This window comes from Dicentrarchus labrax, unplaced genomic scaffold (assembly GCF_905237075.1).
Source record: "Dicentrarchus labrax unplaced genomic scaffold, dlabrax2021, whole genome shotgun sequence".
In the NCBI taxonomy this organism is placed as follows: domain Eukaryota; kingdom Metazoa; phylum Chordata; class Actinopteri; family Moronidae; genus Dicentrarchus; species Dicentrarchus labrax.
In genome coordinates, this window is record NW_026136706.1 from 21,191,326 (window position 1) to 21,209,609 (window position 18,284).

The 18,284-nt window shown below is 38.4% G+C and overlaps 1 protein-coding gene across 2 annotated transcripts in view; it reads left to right on the forward strand.

Moving 5' to 3' along the window:
• The window catches only part of itgbl1 (integrin, beta-like 1), a 42,185-nt gene that overhangs the window by 22,647 nt on the left and 1,254 nt on the right, over window positions 1-18,284 (forward strand). The window contains exons 8-10 of one of the 2 annotated variants that reach the window (XR_007885274.1): window positions 5,204-5,320; window positions 11,208-11,377; window positions 14,064-14,177. Coding sequence is in view for 1 of the 2 variants with exons in the window: in XM_051404649.1 (XP_051260609.1) it covers window positions 5,204-5,320; window positions 11,231-11,377; window positions 14,064-14,177 (378 nt within the window). In the remaining variant the exon portion in view is untranslated. Of the gene's footprint in view, window positions 1-5,203; window positions 5,321-11,207; window positions 11,378-14,063; window positions 14,178-18,284 lie in introns of those variants that run through there. The other variant, XM_051404649.1, reaches the window with a different exon arrangement.

Below are 18,284 nucleotides of genomic sequence, written 5' to 3' on the forward strand. Positions count from 1 at the left end.
AGTACCTTTAAATTATCTCCAATTGCTGCAACAAAATGGAACTTTAAATTACCCCGTGCAATAGAACAATTAATGGGATCCATAAATCGCTCCTTTTAAAAATTGCATTTTTCTTCTGGCATCCCAGTCCATTCAGTGACAATTTAAGTTTAAGTTTGAGTGTACATTTATACCACATGGCACAATGTTGAATAAATATTAATAATAATACATATCCTGTGCTTAAATTTAAAGTAATAGATTCTGATTAGGATTTGAAATGTTAAATATATGAGACACTGCTTAATCGAATTTCCCCTGTGGCCAAGAATTTATGTCTATTACATGTTGAAAGTATAATCTGCATGTCATCAATTCACGCTGCTGCTCCTCTATTATTAACAATACATACATTTCCAAACATACTATTCACCGCCTCTGTTTAGATAGACAAAAGAGGGTGACTATGCTTGCCGTGCATATATACCTGAGTGTTTACGTGAGGTTTACTGTCTTTTCCAGACGCCCATTTGGTTTAGTATTTTGGCTTCGATGGATATCAGAGGATATGAAGGGAAAGAAAAGGGAGAGAGCGGAGTGAAGGTCTATGGGAAACACAATGAAAGGAGACAGAAAGCAGGGTGGGAGAGTAAGAATGAAACTAAAGGAGACAGACGTAGAAAATCACTTAGGCATGGATGAATGCGGCTGGTACAGATGGCAGCTTGAGCGGAAAAGCCTTGAAATTTGAAACAGCAGCTTCAGAGCTTTTCTTCCTGAGGTGGAGGGAAGACGCTGGTGGATAGCACATTCTTTATACTGTGGTATTTCCTCAAGGAAACACCTGCTTTCAACATCTTTCTGCTGATTCTTGGGATTCCTTTCCCTGCTTTCTCAAGTGTGGCCTGTAGTAGTCTTAAATCATAGTATCCATGTAATTGTTAATATTAATTGGCACATAAACTCCTTTTGTCTTACTGTACTCCAATACCTAACTGTTAAGGGGTAGTTCACCAATTTGTTATTCTACTTCTGTACGATAAACTGGAAAGGGACAGATTATAAAACATGGTGAAAATTGAAACAGCAGAGGCTGATATATGTTTGGCACAGAGGTTAGAGGCCCAGTGAAATGTCAGTGTTTTTTGCTTGTAAAATGGGACCGAAAATAAAGGGGTAGCCAATCGTTTTGAAGAGGGATCTGATCAAATCCTTGAGATTTGATCGGATTGCTTAAAGATGTGAATACAAAACTATACACAGCTGTAGAGATGAATAGTTCTTCAAACACACACCCGCTCTGATATTTTTCGTCTTCTTTGATCTACTACAACCCTTGAGCTAATGGTTGAAAGCAGTTTTATACAGTATAATAGAAGGTGTTAGCTGGTCCCCCGTGACCACATTCCATTGGATATATTCATGAATTACACCCTTAAATCCAGGATGAGACCTGAAAAATAATTCACAGGAGGAGAAAAGTGAGGGATATATAAATATATTCAAACATGTTTTGATTGCAACTCACTCGCTTCACCCTCCGTTTCGACCTGCAGCGTTTGTAGATAGAATCGGCTTATTCTAAGGTAACAGACACACAGGGATTCCTATATTCAGGTCTTCATACAGTAATGAAAACAAATGAATGAAGATTATATTCCATTTCTGCCAATAGATCCTCCTAAATGTTACACACTGGACCTTTAGCATAGGACCGTGGATTAGAACTTAGTATTGAATTTGCTTTGTTTCAGTGGGTCTTCGAGCTTCCGAAACACTGGATCCTACATTTCCTATAATGCAGTTTGATTGTGTCTTTCTTCGATTTGACTCTCTGCGACCGGTGAACTCCAAAGTTTTTCATAGCCCATGCACCCACAGACTTTCATTTAATAACCCTGGTGACATCACTATGGATACTATCTTAAACTTTATAAAGCTCCCTCCAAAGCCACAGAAGACATTATTTAATTGATTTGGCAGGCAGAGTACTTTCCTTGACTAGTTAAAGGATCTTGATGTGTAAAAACAGTGGAGGGCAGCTTTAAGATCACCAGTTTGCTCGTGCTTCTGTGATTAATGATGTGACAATAATGATGTTGCATTGCCTTTAACCAGATCTTCAGCACTATCTGTGTGTTAATGGTGGTATTTACCCCGGAAAATAAGACCCTTTGTCTCTGTAGCAATGGATGGTGAGTTGTTGCTCGTCTATGCATCTAAATAGATCGATTACTGCTGCCTACTCATATCGTGTACTTTACTGTATGTGTTTTAAACAACTATCATACACTTAATACGTTCTGCTAGTGACAATAGACTCATTTGGTTGGTGCTTCACTTTGGGTGCTAATGGAATGCTTTCATTCACAATACAGGGTGGGAGAAAGCTCGTTGGGGTGGAAGAGGTGGGGAAATCATTACACTGGATTTATTGTATTTGGCGTGATGCTGAACTCATTGCAGCTGTCACAGAACTGACAATGCAATCAAGTCAAAGCAAGCTTTCGAGCTAAGAAGGCTGCCAGAGTGGTTTTAAAACTGCCAATCCACGGTGGTGTTAAGTGATGAGTCTCTTTGAAAATCTTTGGGAGTAGTTGTTTCCAACATCCAGGCTTAATCTAAGTCATGTATTGTTTTAAGTAGTGCAGTGAATATCAGTAAATACGGCCTAAATGTTTTTCTTTAAATCAATGAACTTGTTTTTTTATTTTTTTATTCCAGCCGCAGAGATGTCAGAAGTGCAAATGTAGGTGCAATGCGAGAACATTTGTGCTTTTGTGTGTTAATTTCGCAGCTCTGTGGTGAGAAGAACCACAGCTGTGGTTGTGTTTATGTAGATCAGCCAGCGCAGCACAAATTTGGTACTCATTTTGGCATGAAAATGGACATGCACTTCTGCTTGGTTCAGACCAATGAAACTATAACAAATGTGACACAGTTCAGTTAGGTAGGTCACACATCTTTGTTTTTGTTGAACATTGCATCTCCGCCTTTGGTTGGAATTTGGAAGCTCCCATTTAATTGCACATCAAAACACAACTTCCATATGTCTCTATAACAGGTGGCATTAATGATTGTCCTGCTACCACTGCAGAATATATGGGAGCTTTTCTTTTAAGTTGATTAACTGTTTGTAGCCATGTTCTATCTACAGTCTTTAATTTAACAGGTTGGATACTTGAATTAAAACCTTTGATATGGCATCTGCCTGTAAAATATTAAGCACACAGTGTTTTGTCCTTTTAAGCATAGACGCAGCTATTCTACAGAGACTTGAGGTTTATGCATTGAAAACCATAAGTGAGTACAGGAGGCATCCTTAAGGAGCTCAATGAATGTTTTTACAATAAACAAAACTCCAAACAGTATTTTCTCTCAGAAATAGTATAATATAGGTTATTTCATGTAAATATAAACATCAGTTCATGTAATGTGAACAGGCTAAACAAATTATTTTTCATTAGTTGCACATTTAAACATACTCAGATATGATAAACAGAAAGAAACCTAACCTTAAAGGAAACCTGAAAGCTAAAACTTTAAGAATGTATTCATCCTGCTCTAGCCCTTTCCAGTTTTTGCCACATGACTTAACTTGTATCTCCGCTCACTAAAAGGGTAAAAATTAGTTTGCCACTCCTTCACCTGCCCTGCATGTGTACATACATTTGCGCCCAGCTTTTGAGAAATATAGCCAGAATGTCTCAGGCTGGTGTCTATGGATGTGACGTTGTCATTAAGGTGTTGCTCACCTCAGACAGGATGACAAATTAAACATCAACACACACATACACACACGTTCATGCTATGTGTTTGACAACCAGAGAGATAATCGATATGGCAGGGGTGTTATGACATCACCAGTTGCTGGGGTAACGGAGTCCCCAGAGCAGATGGTGGTATGTTGTATGTGAAGCAGGAAGAGAGGTTGCTAGTGTGTGTGTGTGTGTGTGTGTGTGTGTGTGTGTGTGTGTGTGTGTGTGTATGAACTGACAGTGATGTGACATTGACAACACATTAGATGACTCTGTCAGTCGAGTGGCTGTCTTGTTAATTCATGTTTGGCTCTATTTACTGCCCCTAATTCCACTCAATGAGTCATCAAAAGATAAAGGCAGGCACATACACATTATGGATATGTTTTAGGTGTTATTTAGTGGCACTGAACACAAAATGTACCTGGCAGGGCCACAAACAAGGAAAACATTCAGAGTGAATAATGATTGTGCAAAAAGGATATACCCGGCTCAATAAAAACTGGAGAAAAGAGAAACAGGGCCACTGTTTTAACCATCTGTCTTCGCTAAGCTGGGAATTTCCCTTTGTGCAATTGTTTTTCATGGTGGGCAGGTTACCTGTTTGTAGCCCTTCTGGGTGTCTTTTGTCTGCAGAATCAGTGGATAGGAACATCTGAAAGATTTCAAAGAAATATTTTCTTTATATTTGTCAGTAAAGCATAGAGCGTGCCTCATATTTCATGGTAATACCTTCTATGCAGTGTTATTCTTAAGCTCTATTTAAAGTAGTAATAAGACATTCTTAATGTATTCTCAGGTTGAACTTTTCACATTTCACCCCTCAGTAGAATTGTTGTTATAGAAGCATGATTACATAAACAAATGGCTAAGTTACTGTATTTTCAGCAAAAAGTTTGGATGCATAACAAAGACCATATGAAGCGTGAGCATGACTTGCATTTAAAAGAGATTTCTCCCTCTAATCCTCCAAGTATCTGTGTGTGGCCTACACTATGTCCACTATTAACACAACTGTGAGCAGCCTGGTAAAATGATCAATGAGCAGGTATACCACACACCTCCAATGATAGTTCAGAATAGATGATGTTTTTCTAATGAGTTTCCCCATTAGCCGGCATGCTCACTCAGTAAGTTCCCCTGTGGCCTCCTTCACTGGCAGCTCACTGATTGAAGTGGGATAGCAATGTCTTGAGGTGTGTGTATGTGTGGGTGCGTAGCCCATGTGAGTGTCTGTTGGAGTGACTGATTTACATATAAGATTTCCCCGTGTGGCTGGAGGGAATGTTGTCAGGCAGATTAGGTCTAGTTTTAAATCATTCAATCATTGCACACATCTACTGTGGGTATGAAAATGACTCCCCTGAATTACAGGTTGAATAAAAAAGTACTGAACAGCTATTTAAAACAAAATTCTGCTATGAAACAATGCTGTGCTCAGATGTGAGACGTCTCTATTTTTGTAGGTCAGTGCCAGTGCGGACAGTGCACTTGCCACCCACCGGGGGACAGTCGGGTTCATGGCAAAAACTGTGAGTGTGACGACCGTCAGTGCGAGGACATCGGTGGAGAGGTCTGTGGAGGTGAGAGCGCACACACACGCGCACCCATACATACACATTCATTGAGTGGTCGTGTCCATTAAGGGCTGTTCAATGTGTGTGAGCAACTGAGGGAATTGAAAGAACATGGCAATAAAGAAATGGCAAAACCATTAATGTTCAAGCTGTATAGAGTTCGAATAATGGGAGGTGTATTTTTAGGCATCCTTGGTAAGTATTGTTCTTTTTGACAATGGAACCACTTGTACAAGAAGATTTGTTCACAAGTGGCACATAAGAGAATTTTCATCAGTTTTTTACATACTTTCAGAGTTTAGAATTTTTTGGATCAGACCCGTCATATGATGTACAGATCTTTCTACGCAGGATGTATAATACCTTAATCTGAATAAATATGGAATATTTTGCAGATATAAGATCAAATTTAATTTAATTTTGCTTTCTTTCTTTTTAGATTTTGTGATGTCATTGATATGGCAACTCATACAGTTTAGTAGTTATTAGGGAAATTCTCCCACTCCTACACCCGCAATCCCACTGTATAATACTCTCTTGTGTATTTTCGTTACTTTCATGTCCCCCTGATCTTCTCCCATCTAAGTCAATGGCCACTTTGCTTTAGCTAGATGTTTTTGAGCATCTAACTTGGAGTCAAACCATTCTCTATTTATTTCTGTTACAATACTGACCCGTCATTGGCAGCTGTATTCATATTTTTACGAATATGTCTACTGATTTCTGACAGCGGAAGTCAATTTTGCAAATGATCACTATTCATGAATGTGCACCTAGTCATGAACATGTGATACTCACCAGGTTAAAACAAGCAACTTACAAGAAATTAATGCAGTTAAGAGAGTTTGCCCAATCCAGTGTGGACCACTCATACGCCTTAGCCTCACAGACAAAAGTCTGTGAGGTTTGGGTTAAGAATGTGAAAATGATCTTGCATATAGCCCATGTGATGTGACGGACAGTAGAAGTATCTCCAAGGTAACATAAGGCTGTGTATATCAAAAAATTTTGGAGGAATCAACTACGATTTCCAAGGAGCATTTCAGTGAGAAACATTGAATCACTGATGGTAAGATTCTGTTGACGCTAACAGAAGCTAAATGATTACACTGTGTAGAAACCTGAGTGGTTTAAAAGGTTTAGATTCCGAGTCTGTTTTGAATGAATTCAGCCACTATGACATGCTATGTTCTTCCTGATTGCAATGACAGAGCTTTGTGAATTTGCTATGGCTCTGGCTTCTGTCTCCGGTTGCCTCCCTCTCTACAGTAATGCTGAAGTACATGGGTACAATAGTACTTCCATTACTAGCCATTCTTGTACTGTACTGCCAAACTATGACAGAAAAAGATAAATTTCTTAAAAACAGACTTGATGTATTTACAACCAATCACTGCAACATATTATTGGTATATCCTTGAGACTCCCATATTTTCTATGTTGAGGGACACACATGTTATCAAATGTAGCAAATTTACAATTAAGAACATTTTACATATACACCCACTTCACTGCTCCATTTAAGAACCCAAACATTAAGTGTATATCTGCTGATGTGCTGGACATGGTTACACTACTCTACTAATTATTGCACAGAAAAATACACACACATTTTGTACACCATGTGCGCACGTACACTCACCCACTTTGAAATTATGCCAGGAGCAGACGCTGAATTTGAAGATCAATACAGTGTGATCCTATCTGCTCTCTTTGATATCCACAGGCACAACCCTCTAAACCCTTGAGCTGAATTTGAGAGAAATTGCTCCAAGCCTTTGAAGCTTCTGTCTGAGGTCTTGGGAAGTTTGTGCTCTTAATTTGAGCCATTTAGGCACAACTGCTGTAATGAATAGATTGCAATAAAACATTAGAGGCTCAATTGAAATTGATATTTCCCTATGCAGCTGCTGGTGCTGTCAGACAGAGACAAGAGAGAGGAAGTCAGATCAAGGTGCAATTAAGGATTGTGGTGTTCCTAAAGAAAAGCAGAAGAAAATTGGAGAAAAGTTATATTCTTCTTCAGCAAAAACCAATAGTCTGAGAGAAAAACGGATGAAATGTGTTGTTCATTCAGCCAAACCTGATTTTCATTGTAAGGGTTTTGTGAGAAACATTACTGTGTTGATTCTATACTTCCCCACAGGCCTTTTTTTGTTTCATTACTGTGTTGTATCTTCTGGATCGTCTTCAAGGAGAAGCTCTTAAAGTGCTGGAAAAGTAATACAACATGACACATGCACAGCTTTCCAAAAAGTAAACAGAGTGCCGATTTCCCCAAACCTCTCTAACAACAATGAGCTTTCTCCCCACAGGTGTCTGTTTCACTTTGAGAATATTCTTTGCTCAAACTATTTGTGTTCATTCCTAAATTGACATGTAGTCTATTTCTTTCAGCCACCCATTTAACATACAGATACGCTTGTGTAAGCGCCTCCCTGTGAGTGGGGCTTTTTAATGTTGTTTTGGTCTGTTGTGCCATTTTGTATCAGTGGTGCATTGCAGCATCTGAGGGTAAATTTCTCCTTTATAGGGGGATGCAGTATTTATGTGAATGGATTACTGGGCCTCATTGTGTGCTTGGCTATCCAGAGACAATTCTTCATGAGGCGTCCAGGGAGAGCCTGAGCACCAAACACCAACGCAGTTACACACACACACACACGCACAGACATGCTGTCAGGCTGACAATTAAGTCTGTATACACAGAGGCTTTTGGAAGTTATTGAGTGTTTTGTGAAGCTCTCTAAACCAGGTACCCAGAGTGAAGACTGGGGATCAAACAGAAAGTACATTTATGGCTTGGGCTTTAAGAAAACTCCCCAATCCAGGGTACAGTGCTGTCAGTGCCCCTGGATGTTTGGGCCTCAGTGCAGACAACCGAGAAGAGAGAAGTGAGCAATGACACAGGCTGCTTGCATATAATTCAGTCCTTCAGTGTAGATCAGCTTATCAGTCAGCTCAGTCCACAGGGTTTTTTTCTCCAAACACAAACAACAAGGGGCGAGAGCAGCCAAAATGTCCACATTGCATTCAAGGCCTAAGTGCTCATTATTCAGACTATTATTCACATTTTCTGAATTGAAGTTGCATTCATGTCATATAGGATAAATGGTAGCGATGGGAACACTTCCCATGTGCGTGAGCATTCATTGGAGTGTTCAGTGGCTAACTTTATAGATGGTCGTCTGACTGCAGAGCTGGTAGTGTGAGGGTTAATAACACTGTGCACTGATATGGTTTATCTAATTTAAATTCTAAGTTTAGTACCACACAGAAGAGAGTTTAGAAGAGTTTATAGTGTAATTCACATCAACACACTATATATAACAGCCAAATACTGTATTTGGTTAATATCAATATTATAATAAAACAGACAGATGTGACATATGACTTCCATTTCTCTGTAACACCCTGAGATTTACAACACATTCAGACTTCAAGCAAGGAGAACTAGTGGAGTTTATGCATGGCTTCCATTATTGACATTAATTAACTGCCATGGCTTTAACACTGATGTAGCTCCAGTGAAATATTTACCAACGATGAATGATCAGTCAGTAACAGAGCAATGCACAATAGATTGCGGCATGGTGAGGAAACAGGATTCAGTTCTTGTTTCGAGCAGAATAAGGCTGTATTTCTCAGAGCATTTAAAATGGGAGGTGCCTTGTGAGCTTGTTATAACATATTTGGTCTAGAAATGTGTAATTATGAGGGTAAAGGTCCTGATGTACACAAATATTCTTCTTCTTAAATATTTTTTATCCATAATTGAGTTTTATTTTGGTCAAAGAAGTGAAAAGCATCAGCATTATGAATCATTTCAACTTCTGTGTTTCAAGTTATTTATAAAAAGTTTATTTTTACTTTATTCTAGTGCAGCTATCTGTCTTGTACTTGAATGTTTCAAGATACAGACAGTCCTTTCTAGAAAATTCCTGAAACAAGTTTATCTATCAAAGTTTTGGGTGATTTGTAAAGATAGAAATGTTTGGAGCCACACGCTGTGTGGTGTACCTACATCCTACCCCCTCCCTCAGTGGTTTCTCCTCTTCCTCACATTACTTCCAGCCTCTTTCTGTGGCAATGAACTCTTAACCTCAGCAGAGGCAGACTCTCTCTCTGCATACACTACAGATCTTTGCTGGGTTAAATGCCAGATTCACCACCACCTCCGCTTCACAGTCCACCTCTAAACGCTATAGCACAATGCATGCTCTATGAAAGGCAGGTGCAGGCTAATTGAATGAGGGCTAGGTTGATGTTCCTCCAAAGCAATTAACCGCTCTCCCAGGCTGGCTGATTGAGGCAGCCATGCGTGGCCTGCCATAGCTGCCACTCCACTCTAGCTTAGACAGAAGCTATAGCTAACTTTCATTTATATCCTCCCACCAGCACCACCACCACACACGCACATCTTTGATACACCACCCCCCACCTGTACCTCTGATTGATTCAGGATCAGGAAACGAGGTGAGGTGGGGCGGGTGATAGAGATTGAGAGATAGTAAGCGGAGACAGCCAATATTGATGTATTATCTAAAGCTGGATAAACAATCCATTGCCTTAAAGTTTGTTTAGTTGGTATTTAGCTATATTCTGTGCAAGATATGTCCCTCAAGATACTGAAGATTTGAATTCTTCCTGAATCATTTACTCAGAGAAACACCAGTATCAACATGTTATATCTTGTTTGTTTAATTTGTACAATAACTAAAGTGTAAAAACCAAAAGTTGTGTTTTTTGTCTTGGCCTCACTTCCAGGAGTCTCTGTTGATTGCAAAAAGACTCCAGGTTAGACTCCATGTTAATTAGTGTGGACTTTAGAGGTATTGGTAGGCAATGGGACAGGCGTCTTTAGAATGCAGAACCAGGCTTCCCCTGTTTCTAGCATTTATGTTGGGCTATGCTAATTGACTTAGCATACATACTTAGCATACAAATATGAGAATATCAATTATTTAATCTAACTCTTGGCAAGACAGCGAATATCTAATGTTAAATATATTCCTCAAAAAAACTTTGATACCTATTTTTCATCAGTATAAAGCTGCATCTATCAGGAAAATATTTTTTATTTTTTAAACGGCTGTAAGATATATGGATCACAAAACTCCAACTCAACTCTGAATTGAGCCGCTGATTGATTGAATCAATATAGCTTGACGTCCAGTAATTTCCAGCTGCACAGTATGGATTTACGATGAAGAAAATGATGGAAAAATGCTCTGCTCATTACCACCTCTTCAACCTGGCATCTGTGACCAGATGTGAACATAAAGGAATCAATCAATGACGCAACTGCCTCTACGTGATGTGATTTGTATTGAAATAAACACATTGCAAGTGATCCGAGGGTTCTGTTGGAGATGAAGGAGGGCATACGTGAATGAGAGTGTGTCTGTGTGTGTACATGTGCTTGTTAAAAGCACAGTGATGCCGTCGGCTATTAAGGCATCTCAACACCCAACTGCCTCTTTCAACCAATTAAACGTCCCTGGTTTCTTGTGTGTTTGTGTGTGCATGTTTGTGAGCTTTTGTCTGCCATTGCCTTTCTTTGTTTTTCATCTCTCTCTGAAGTGCTGGAGATTTATTAAGGACAGGACAAGACCAGTGATGACAGTTCCTTTCATGTCCCCAGGGGAAATACAATAAGCCTGCTGCGTCTCTTGTCTTCCTGTGGCTCTGTCTCCTTGTACTGCCTATTACTGTCAATGTCTGCACTGTCAACTTTCTGTGTTTATATGCTTTATTGCTTTCCTTTCGCTTTCCAGTGGCATTGCTCTTGACTTTTCACGCTATCTTTGAATGCTTTATTTATCAGTTCTTTTCTTCTATGTGGGCTATTTTCTCATGGCCATGCTCCACATTCTGTCTCCTTTAAATAAAGGCCCTTCTGCCCTCCACCGCCAGGTCACGGCTACTGTTCATGTGGACGCTGCATCTGCGAGGAGGGCTGGTTCGGGAAGCTGTGCCAGTTCCCCAGGTCTTGTGACATGAGCGACGCCCAGAGCAAGGAGCTTTGTGAGACCTCCGACGGAGTCATGTGCAGTGGAAAAGGTGAACAATCTGTTTTTCAATCTTTAAAAAGTTTCCTTAAAAAGTGGTGGAAGAAATTTTCCGATTATTTACTTAGTACTTAGTAAAAATAGCAATACCACACTGTGAAATACTCAATACAAGTCAACGTCATTGAAAATGTTACTGAAGTAAAAGTATGGAAGTATTGTAAGAAACATGTACTTGAAGAAGCAAAAGTAAAAGTAAATGCAGAAAATCTTATGGAATTTGGATATTATTACAATGCATTATATGTAACTAGCATTTAGTGTGCAAATTTTAGCTACTTTATACACTGATGGATAGTTTAATTTACAACAGTACATCAAATTGTATTAGCTCGTCAGAAGTATTTCTGATTCTGATTCTGGTTCTGATTCTGATCTGAACTAGTACTTTTAAAATGCAAAATAACTATAGTAGAGTAAAAATTACAATATTTCCCTCTGAATTGTAGGGAAGTAGAAGTATAAAGTACAGGTAACAGGTACCTCAAATTTATACCAACAGTAAGTACAATACAGTGCTTGAGTACTTTCTTTTCACCACTTTTTTTTTGGTTAAAGTGTTAGACTAACACATACTTGCACATATACAGTATTTACACACTGACAATACATAATTATCATTTCAAAGAGAACAGATTGGAAATACCATATGTGCGGATACATTTATCAAAGGTTTAACCGGTCAACTCTATAATAAAGTTGAGATAATATGTAAAAATACAAAATAAATGGGTGAACTTTGACGCTCAAGCTGTTACACCAGGAGACCCTTTTTCAAAAGATGTTGATCATTAACATTTGTTGAGGGCCAATCATCTTCCACTGAGATTCTGAATTAATTCTTAATGACGTCTGTTACAGTTGCAGGAGAGAGTTAGAAGAAAGAGAACAGAAAACAACAACAAGGCGCTCCAGGTTTAGAAGCTGGGGCATTTTTATGATTTTATTTCAGTGTTTTCTTTAGAGGTTTTATGTCCCTTTTTATGTCCTTTCTATGTAGAATAACATTAGTTGTTCTCTGCCTAAGGATCACAGAATCAGTTGCAATTTCTAGAACTTTCCCCTTCCCATTAACCTGCACGGTTTTAATTCAGCTCTTTCACAATTTTAACAAACTCTGGATTACAAGTTTTGTCTCACTTTCTTTCTTGACTAGTGCTCAAAATGATGGATGAAAGATGTTCTATCATGATCCCAAACAGTCTTGGGACCCCATCGCTAACCCAATCAGACCAAATTGTCTATACACTATATCACATATTGGAAGGAAACAACTCTGTCTCTGCTATATTGTCATAGTTTTACAGTGAAATATTGTACCAAGTAATTTAACTGATAGCAATGCTTTACAGCAGATCTTCCAAGATTAACATCACATTTCCACTCTGAACCTTCAATTGTGTTGCTCTGTCACAGGTTAATACCTTGTCCTTTAATGATTAAAGCAATAATCTGGATGAGATTTACTTCTAGCTCCCTTTAATGTTGAAATACACAGTTTAACAAGACAGGAACATGTTATACAAGAACCAGTACATAACACACTTCAGCTGCAGTATATTCCAAAATGGGATAATGGGAATATGCATTAATCTGAAGTAATTTAGTACAAACCCAGATAGCCTCCTGCAGAGATTAAACTATTACTAGATTAACAGCTAGTATCGATTGATAGGGAGTCAATCAACAAATGTTCATATAAGTTACTGGTCATGTATCACGCAGAAAGGCCAAACAGTAATTGGTTTCAGCTTCCCAAATGTGACAATATTCTGCTTTTCTCTGTTTTATATAATTGTTTATTGAATATCTTTACCATTTATGACTGTTGGTGTAATAACATCAACATTTTATAGACTTTTTTATAGATCAATCAATCGATACATAGTTGCACCCCTGTGTATCTGCCTGCCAACCGTATTTGTTTGTAATGAAGTTCTGTACATTGTCATTACATTGTATGTATCATTAGGTGGCAAATGACACCACACAACAGGATTCTTTCTCTGTTGCGTAGCGTCGAATCCACAGAAATAGACCGACTGCAGTGGGTCCACCCCTGAAGAGCCGAGCTGGGTGTGAAAATGAAGATGAGCATGTTCATTCTCCACGCTCCACTACATTCGGATACCAGAACAATCTTTCCCTCAGCTCCTCCCCTTGTCTCACCTCTCTCTTATGTTTCACTTTCTCTCCTGTTTTGTCTGCCTCCATCCCTCATAGTGGGTTCCTGTAACCCTGAGTATGTTGATAGAAATTGGGCGAGATTGAAAACACAGTTGTTGGACCTCTGGCTGTGAGCATTGGGGAAAAAAATGAAGCAGACAGCAGTAGATTTGTTTTCCTCTGCCAATCCTTAATACCTTATTATCTTGCCACTGCCCTTCAGAAAGAGAAACAGAGACACTGGCGGGGAAGAGAGGAAGTTTAAAGTGTGGGTGGATTGGTTTCCTGGTGGCAAAAGTATATTAGTAGCTGTTTCCTCAGGGAATATCTCATATCCACTCTGCCCAACACTATTAATCTTCTGTGTAAATTAAAGAATTTACAGGAAATAATACAAACAGTATTTATGGAAAAAAAACACAAGGGGGTGGTGTTAAAAAGAAATACAAAATATACACTGTCAAAGTGTTACTTGAGGAAAATATGATGTTAATTAAGTGTGTGTTTTGCAGGTTCCTGCCACTGTGGCCAGTGTATCTGCTCTCCCCAAGACTGGTGGGTGTCTGGAGAGTACTGCGAGTGTGACGACCGGGAGTGTGACAAACATGACGGCCTCATCTGCACAGGTAGAGTCGGAAACAAACACACACTGGAAGTCTTTATGGGTCCAAAATGGATTAAACCCAAACCCAACCTGCGCAAATGAATGTTCAAGAAATCAAAAATTAAATTGACCCAGCCAACAAACAGCTGCAGTTGAGAACAACCATATAATACTAATGTCCTAAAAACAAATGTAAAGTCATTTGTGTACATGCTTCAAAGACTTATTTATAGAAATTGAAGAGAATTCTATTTTCATCTGCTTACATCTACTGTAGCCAACTGGGGGACAGATAGACAAAGGATGAATAACATTCTAACCAATTTCCTCTGTGTGAATCAAATTCACAGACAGTTATGCCAATGTTTCTACAGGGATGACTGATATTCAACAGCACTAAAACTAGGCTGTGATGGATTACTCTCTCAGCAGCCTTTTCCTGGTGCAGTTGGTAGACTGGACTGGCTGGATATGCTGCTCACTTTATAACAATGTATTAGATCTGTTAGACTGATTACGTGCTCTGTAAAACCTGAAGCTGCAAAGTAATCACAAGTACAATATTTCTCTCTGAAATGTAGTGAAATAGAAGTAGCCTATAAAGTAGCATACAATGGAAGTACTCAAGTAAAGGACAAATACCTTATTAAGTATTAAGTGGATTGTCATTAAATAGCAGTAGTGGAAAGTAACTAAGAGTATTTACTTACTTAACTTGAGTACAATTTTTTGCTGCTTTTACTTTTAGGTTTAAGCAACTTTACACTTGTACTACATTTTGTAGACAGATATAAACACAACTGTAGTAGTTTTCCACATTCAGACTTTACATAATAAAACGTGATCAATTTATAACAAATGATGTGTTATTACAGATTACACTCCCCATAAGTATTGTAAGCAGCTAAAATTAGCCCCACATCAACCAGCAACAACAGTATGTTTTGAAAGATTTTGTACCGATCCCACTAATGTGAATGGCTAGGGTTGTGAGTCAGAGAACAGGAAAATTAACTGAGACACACACAAACATACAGTTTTCTCTCTATAGCCGTTTATCCACAGGAGCCATATTCTCCCCACTGATAATGGAAATCTCAGTTCATGTTTAGAATTATTTTGCCCCGAGGCCTGTCAAAATCTGGACAGCTGTTCACAAGTGTTTTTCATCATGACTCCATGACTCTAAATGTCAGCCTTAATGTCATTCAAATGAGTCTCAGTGGTTCCAGATGCAGACACATTGCTTAAAAATTGTGGAAAACTGGGAGGAAAACAAAGATTACCATATTACAGACTGGAGAAAATTACCATATACATGAGAATTAGTAATCTAATGGTGTCTTACATGAAAAGGCAATGTATGAATATACAGGTAAGAGCAGTCACTGCTTCGCCAGGTAGCAATGATGGAGTCATTTTTTCCACCTTGATGATGCAAAAATTCGTTTTGGCAAGTTTGCCGATAAATTACTTTGCATCTGCAGATTTCATGGACCCTTCAAAGCTGTAGATTCTCATTACACATACAACTGATGAGTGATGTGGCAAATTCAGCGTATTAGGAATGCTTGCTGGTTAATTTCATGCACTGAATATGATAATTTCAGCAACCGTTTCAGAAAAGAGACAAAAAGGTCTGTTTGTCTGTCTGCAACACAGGTCGTAAAGTGTAAAAGCAAATAGATTACAACATTTTCACCATCCAACTCATCTAATTGTTTATCAGGAGCATGTTAATCAATTTGTAGAAATCATTTTTCTATCAGAACTATTACAATCACCTGAAAGGTTTTATTATTAGCAATACAGTAACATGAAAAAGTGAATTCTCATTTAAACCAAGCATTGTTTCTCCAAATGTTGAGGTTTACACTCAGAAGAACATTAACCAAGAACACAGATCCTCACACTCCAATGATAATATGGGTGATTATATTGAGCTCTCATGAAAACACCAAAACGGACAATGAACTGATTATTATAGATTGTTATAGATCATTATTATTGATCTCTCTCTAAACAGCTTTTGTTGTGTACTTTAGCTGGTGGAGGGGAAACTATGATTAACTACTTTATATGCTGTTCGGTTTATAATAATGCATCAGATTTTATAAGCTGATCACGTCTTGTTACCTGAATCTGTTAAGTAAGCAGAACTATAGCTACCAAATAAATTAAGTAGAAAGTACAATATTTCCCTCTGAAAATGTAGTGAAATATAAGTATCAAATAGCATATAATTGAAATAATCACCTTGTAATTGTACTTTACAGTAAATTAGTAAATGTGCTCAGTTACATTACAAAACTGTCCGTAAATACAAAAAAAAAAATGTATCCACGGATGAAAATAGTACCAAACAAATTAACAGTTTACTTGTGTTTGTGTAACATTTGTTAAATGTTAGCCAGCATTTAAAAAAATTAAACTGTATATAAAAAAAAAGATGTAGAAGAATAATGGGCTTGTGTTCGGGTGCAGTAAGGAAGTTTTAAGAGACAGACTAAGGCATTGGTGGTTTTGGTCTTTTCATGGGATTTATTGACAATAAAAAGAGTAAAGCGGTCTTATCCTTTATCCTTCAGAGGAAGGTCTGTCTAGTCTGCAACCTGAATTCAGTAGATCAACAAGCAGCTCAGCCATTTCATTTAGAAACCACGCGTTGGCTCCTCAAGCTCAGTCCCTTTATGTGACATTATTGCTTTCCTACCTCACTTTTATTTTCTCACTTACTTACCCATCTCTGCTGACTTCGGTTTTTTCCCCTTTTTTGTTTAAATCTTCCTCACCATCCATCGCCCCTTTTGCCTCCTCACACTGCTCCCTCCTCTCCCAAAGTGATGTTTTGCAGTGGAGATGTCTTTCCAGCTGTGTGACAGGAGGCCAGCAGGAGGAGTCCTCCTAACCTCAGCATCTTCTGTCTGACAACTCAGGGAGCTTGTGACGGGCTTGAGGCGACTGGACTTATGGGTGGAAAACCCCCACTGCGATCGTGATGCTGATCCGGCCCCTATTGGTCCCAACCGAGGTTGCTTAAGCTACATAGTTAAGATTAGAGAAAGATACATTTATAAAACAAACAAGCAGTTTGGGACACATATGCGCCCAAGCCTGTGGTGAACAATAATGGGGATGCAAAATTATTGCAGGAAACTTTTCATTTAATGACCACCTGAAAGTACCATTTCCTGCAATATAAACCTTCAATCATGACCAATAGACCTGCTATTTCTTTTTTAAAGCTCAGTTTATTACACTATTATATATAAAAATATTAGTTTTTCATTGTTTTCTGTACTTTCAGCAGTGAGTGACAGATAAATGCAGACAAAGGGCAACCGCTTATTGCATGCTGTCATTAGAAACTGAGTACAATTAGATGATAATTAGCTTGATCAGCACCATCAGTAATAAATGCCCAAACACATTATTAAACCATGCAGTCAGCAGTTAACGTCAGATGCCTTATCATACTTTGTCTGTAACAGTGACAAAATGTTAAATATAAATGTATAAAAATATACAAAGAAGTTCGAAAAGCTCCCTGTGCTCTCATGGGAAAATATCACACCAAACTCCCTTTAAGAAATATGACACATTAACAATTCCTTAAGTGACAGGAGAAACACATAACTCTAGAAACACAAGTTAAAGTGTGTCATGCGTTGACGGTCTTGTCAATTCGACATCAGTAAAATGCATGAAAATAAACTGTATTTCCGTACAAACTTTACATGTAGTCATGTCAACTCGCCTGCTTCAGATGGTTAGCTGCACTTAGTGGGAGAAAACTGTTGGAATAAGAGTCTCAGGAATCAAGATTTCTCACTGAAATAAGTGCTTGGTGATAAGGGTTGGTGGATCAGACGTACGCTGTACTGTTAATTCACTGTCTATCACATGTGCGTTTTGGTCCATGGCTATTCCTGACTAAATCCTCATTTGCGCAAGCATTATATAAGTACCGTTGCTTTTAAGATAATTTAAGATTTATAGATCACAGGTGCGTTAGTTACAAATGGGCTTCTTAAGAAAGGTTTTTTTCTGCTCAGTATCTTTTATGAATCAAATGTAAGCACAGTCAGAAATACTCTTAAGACTAATTTCAAGTATATATCCAAGAACA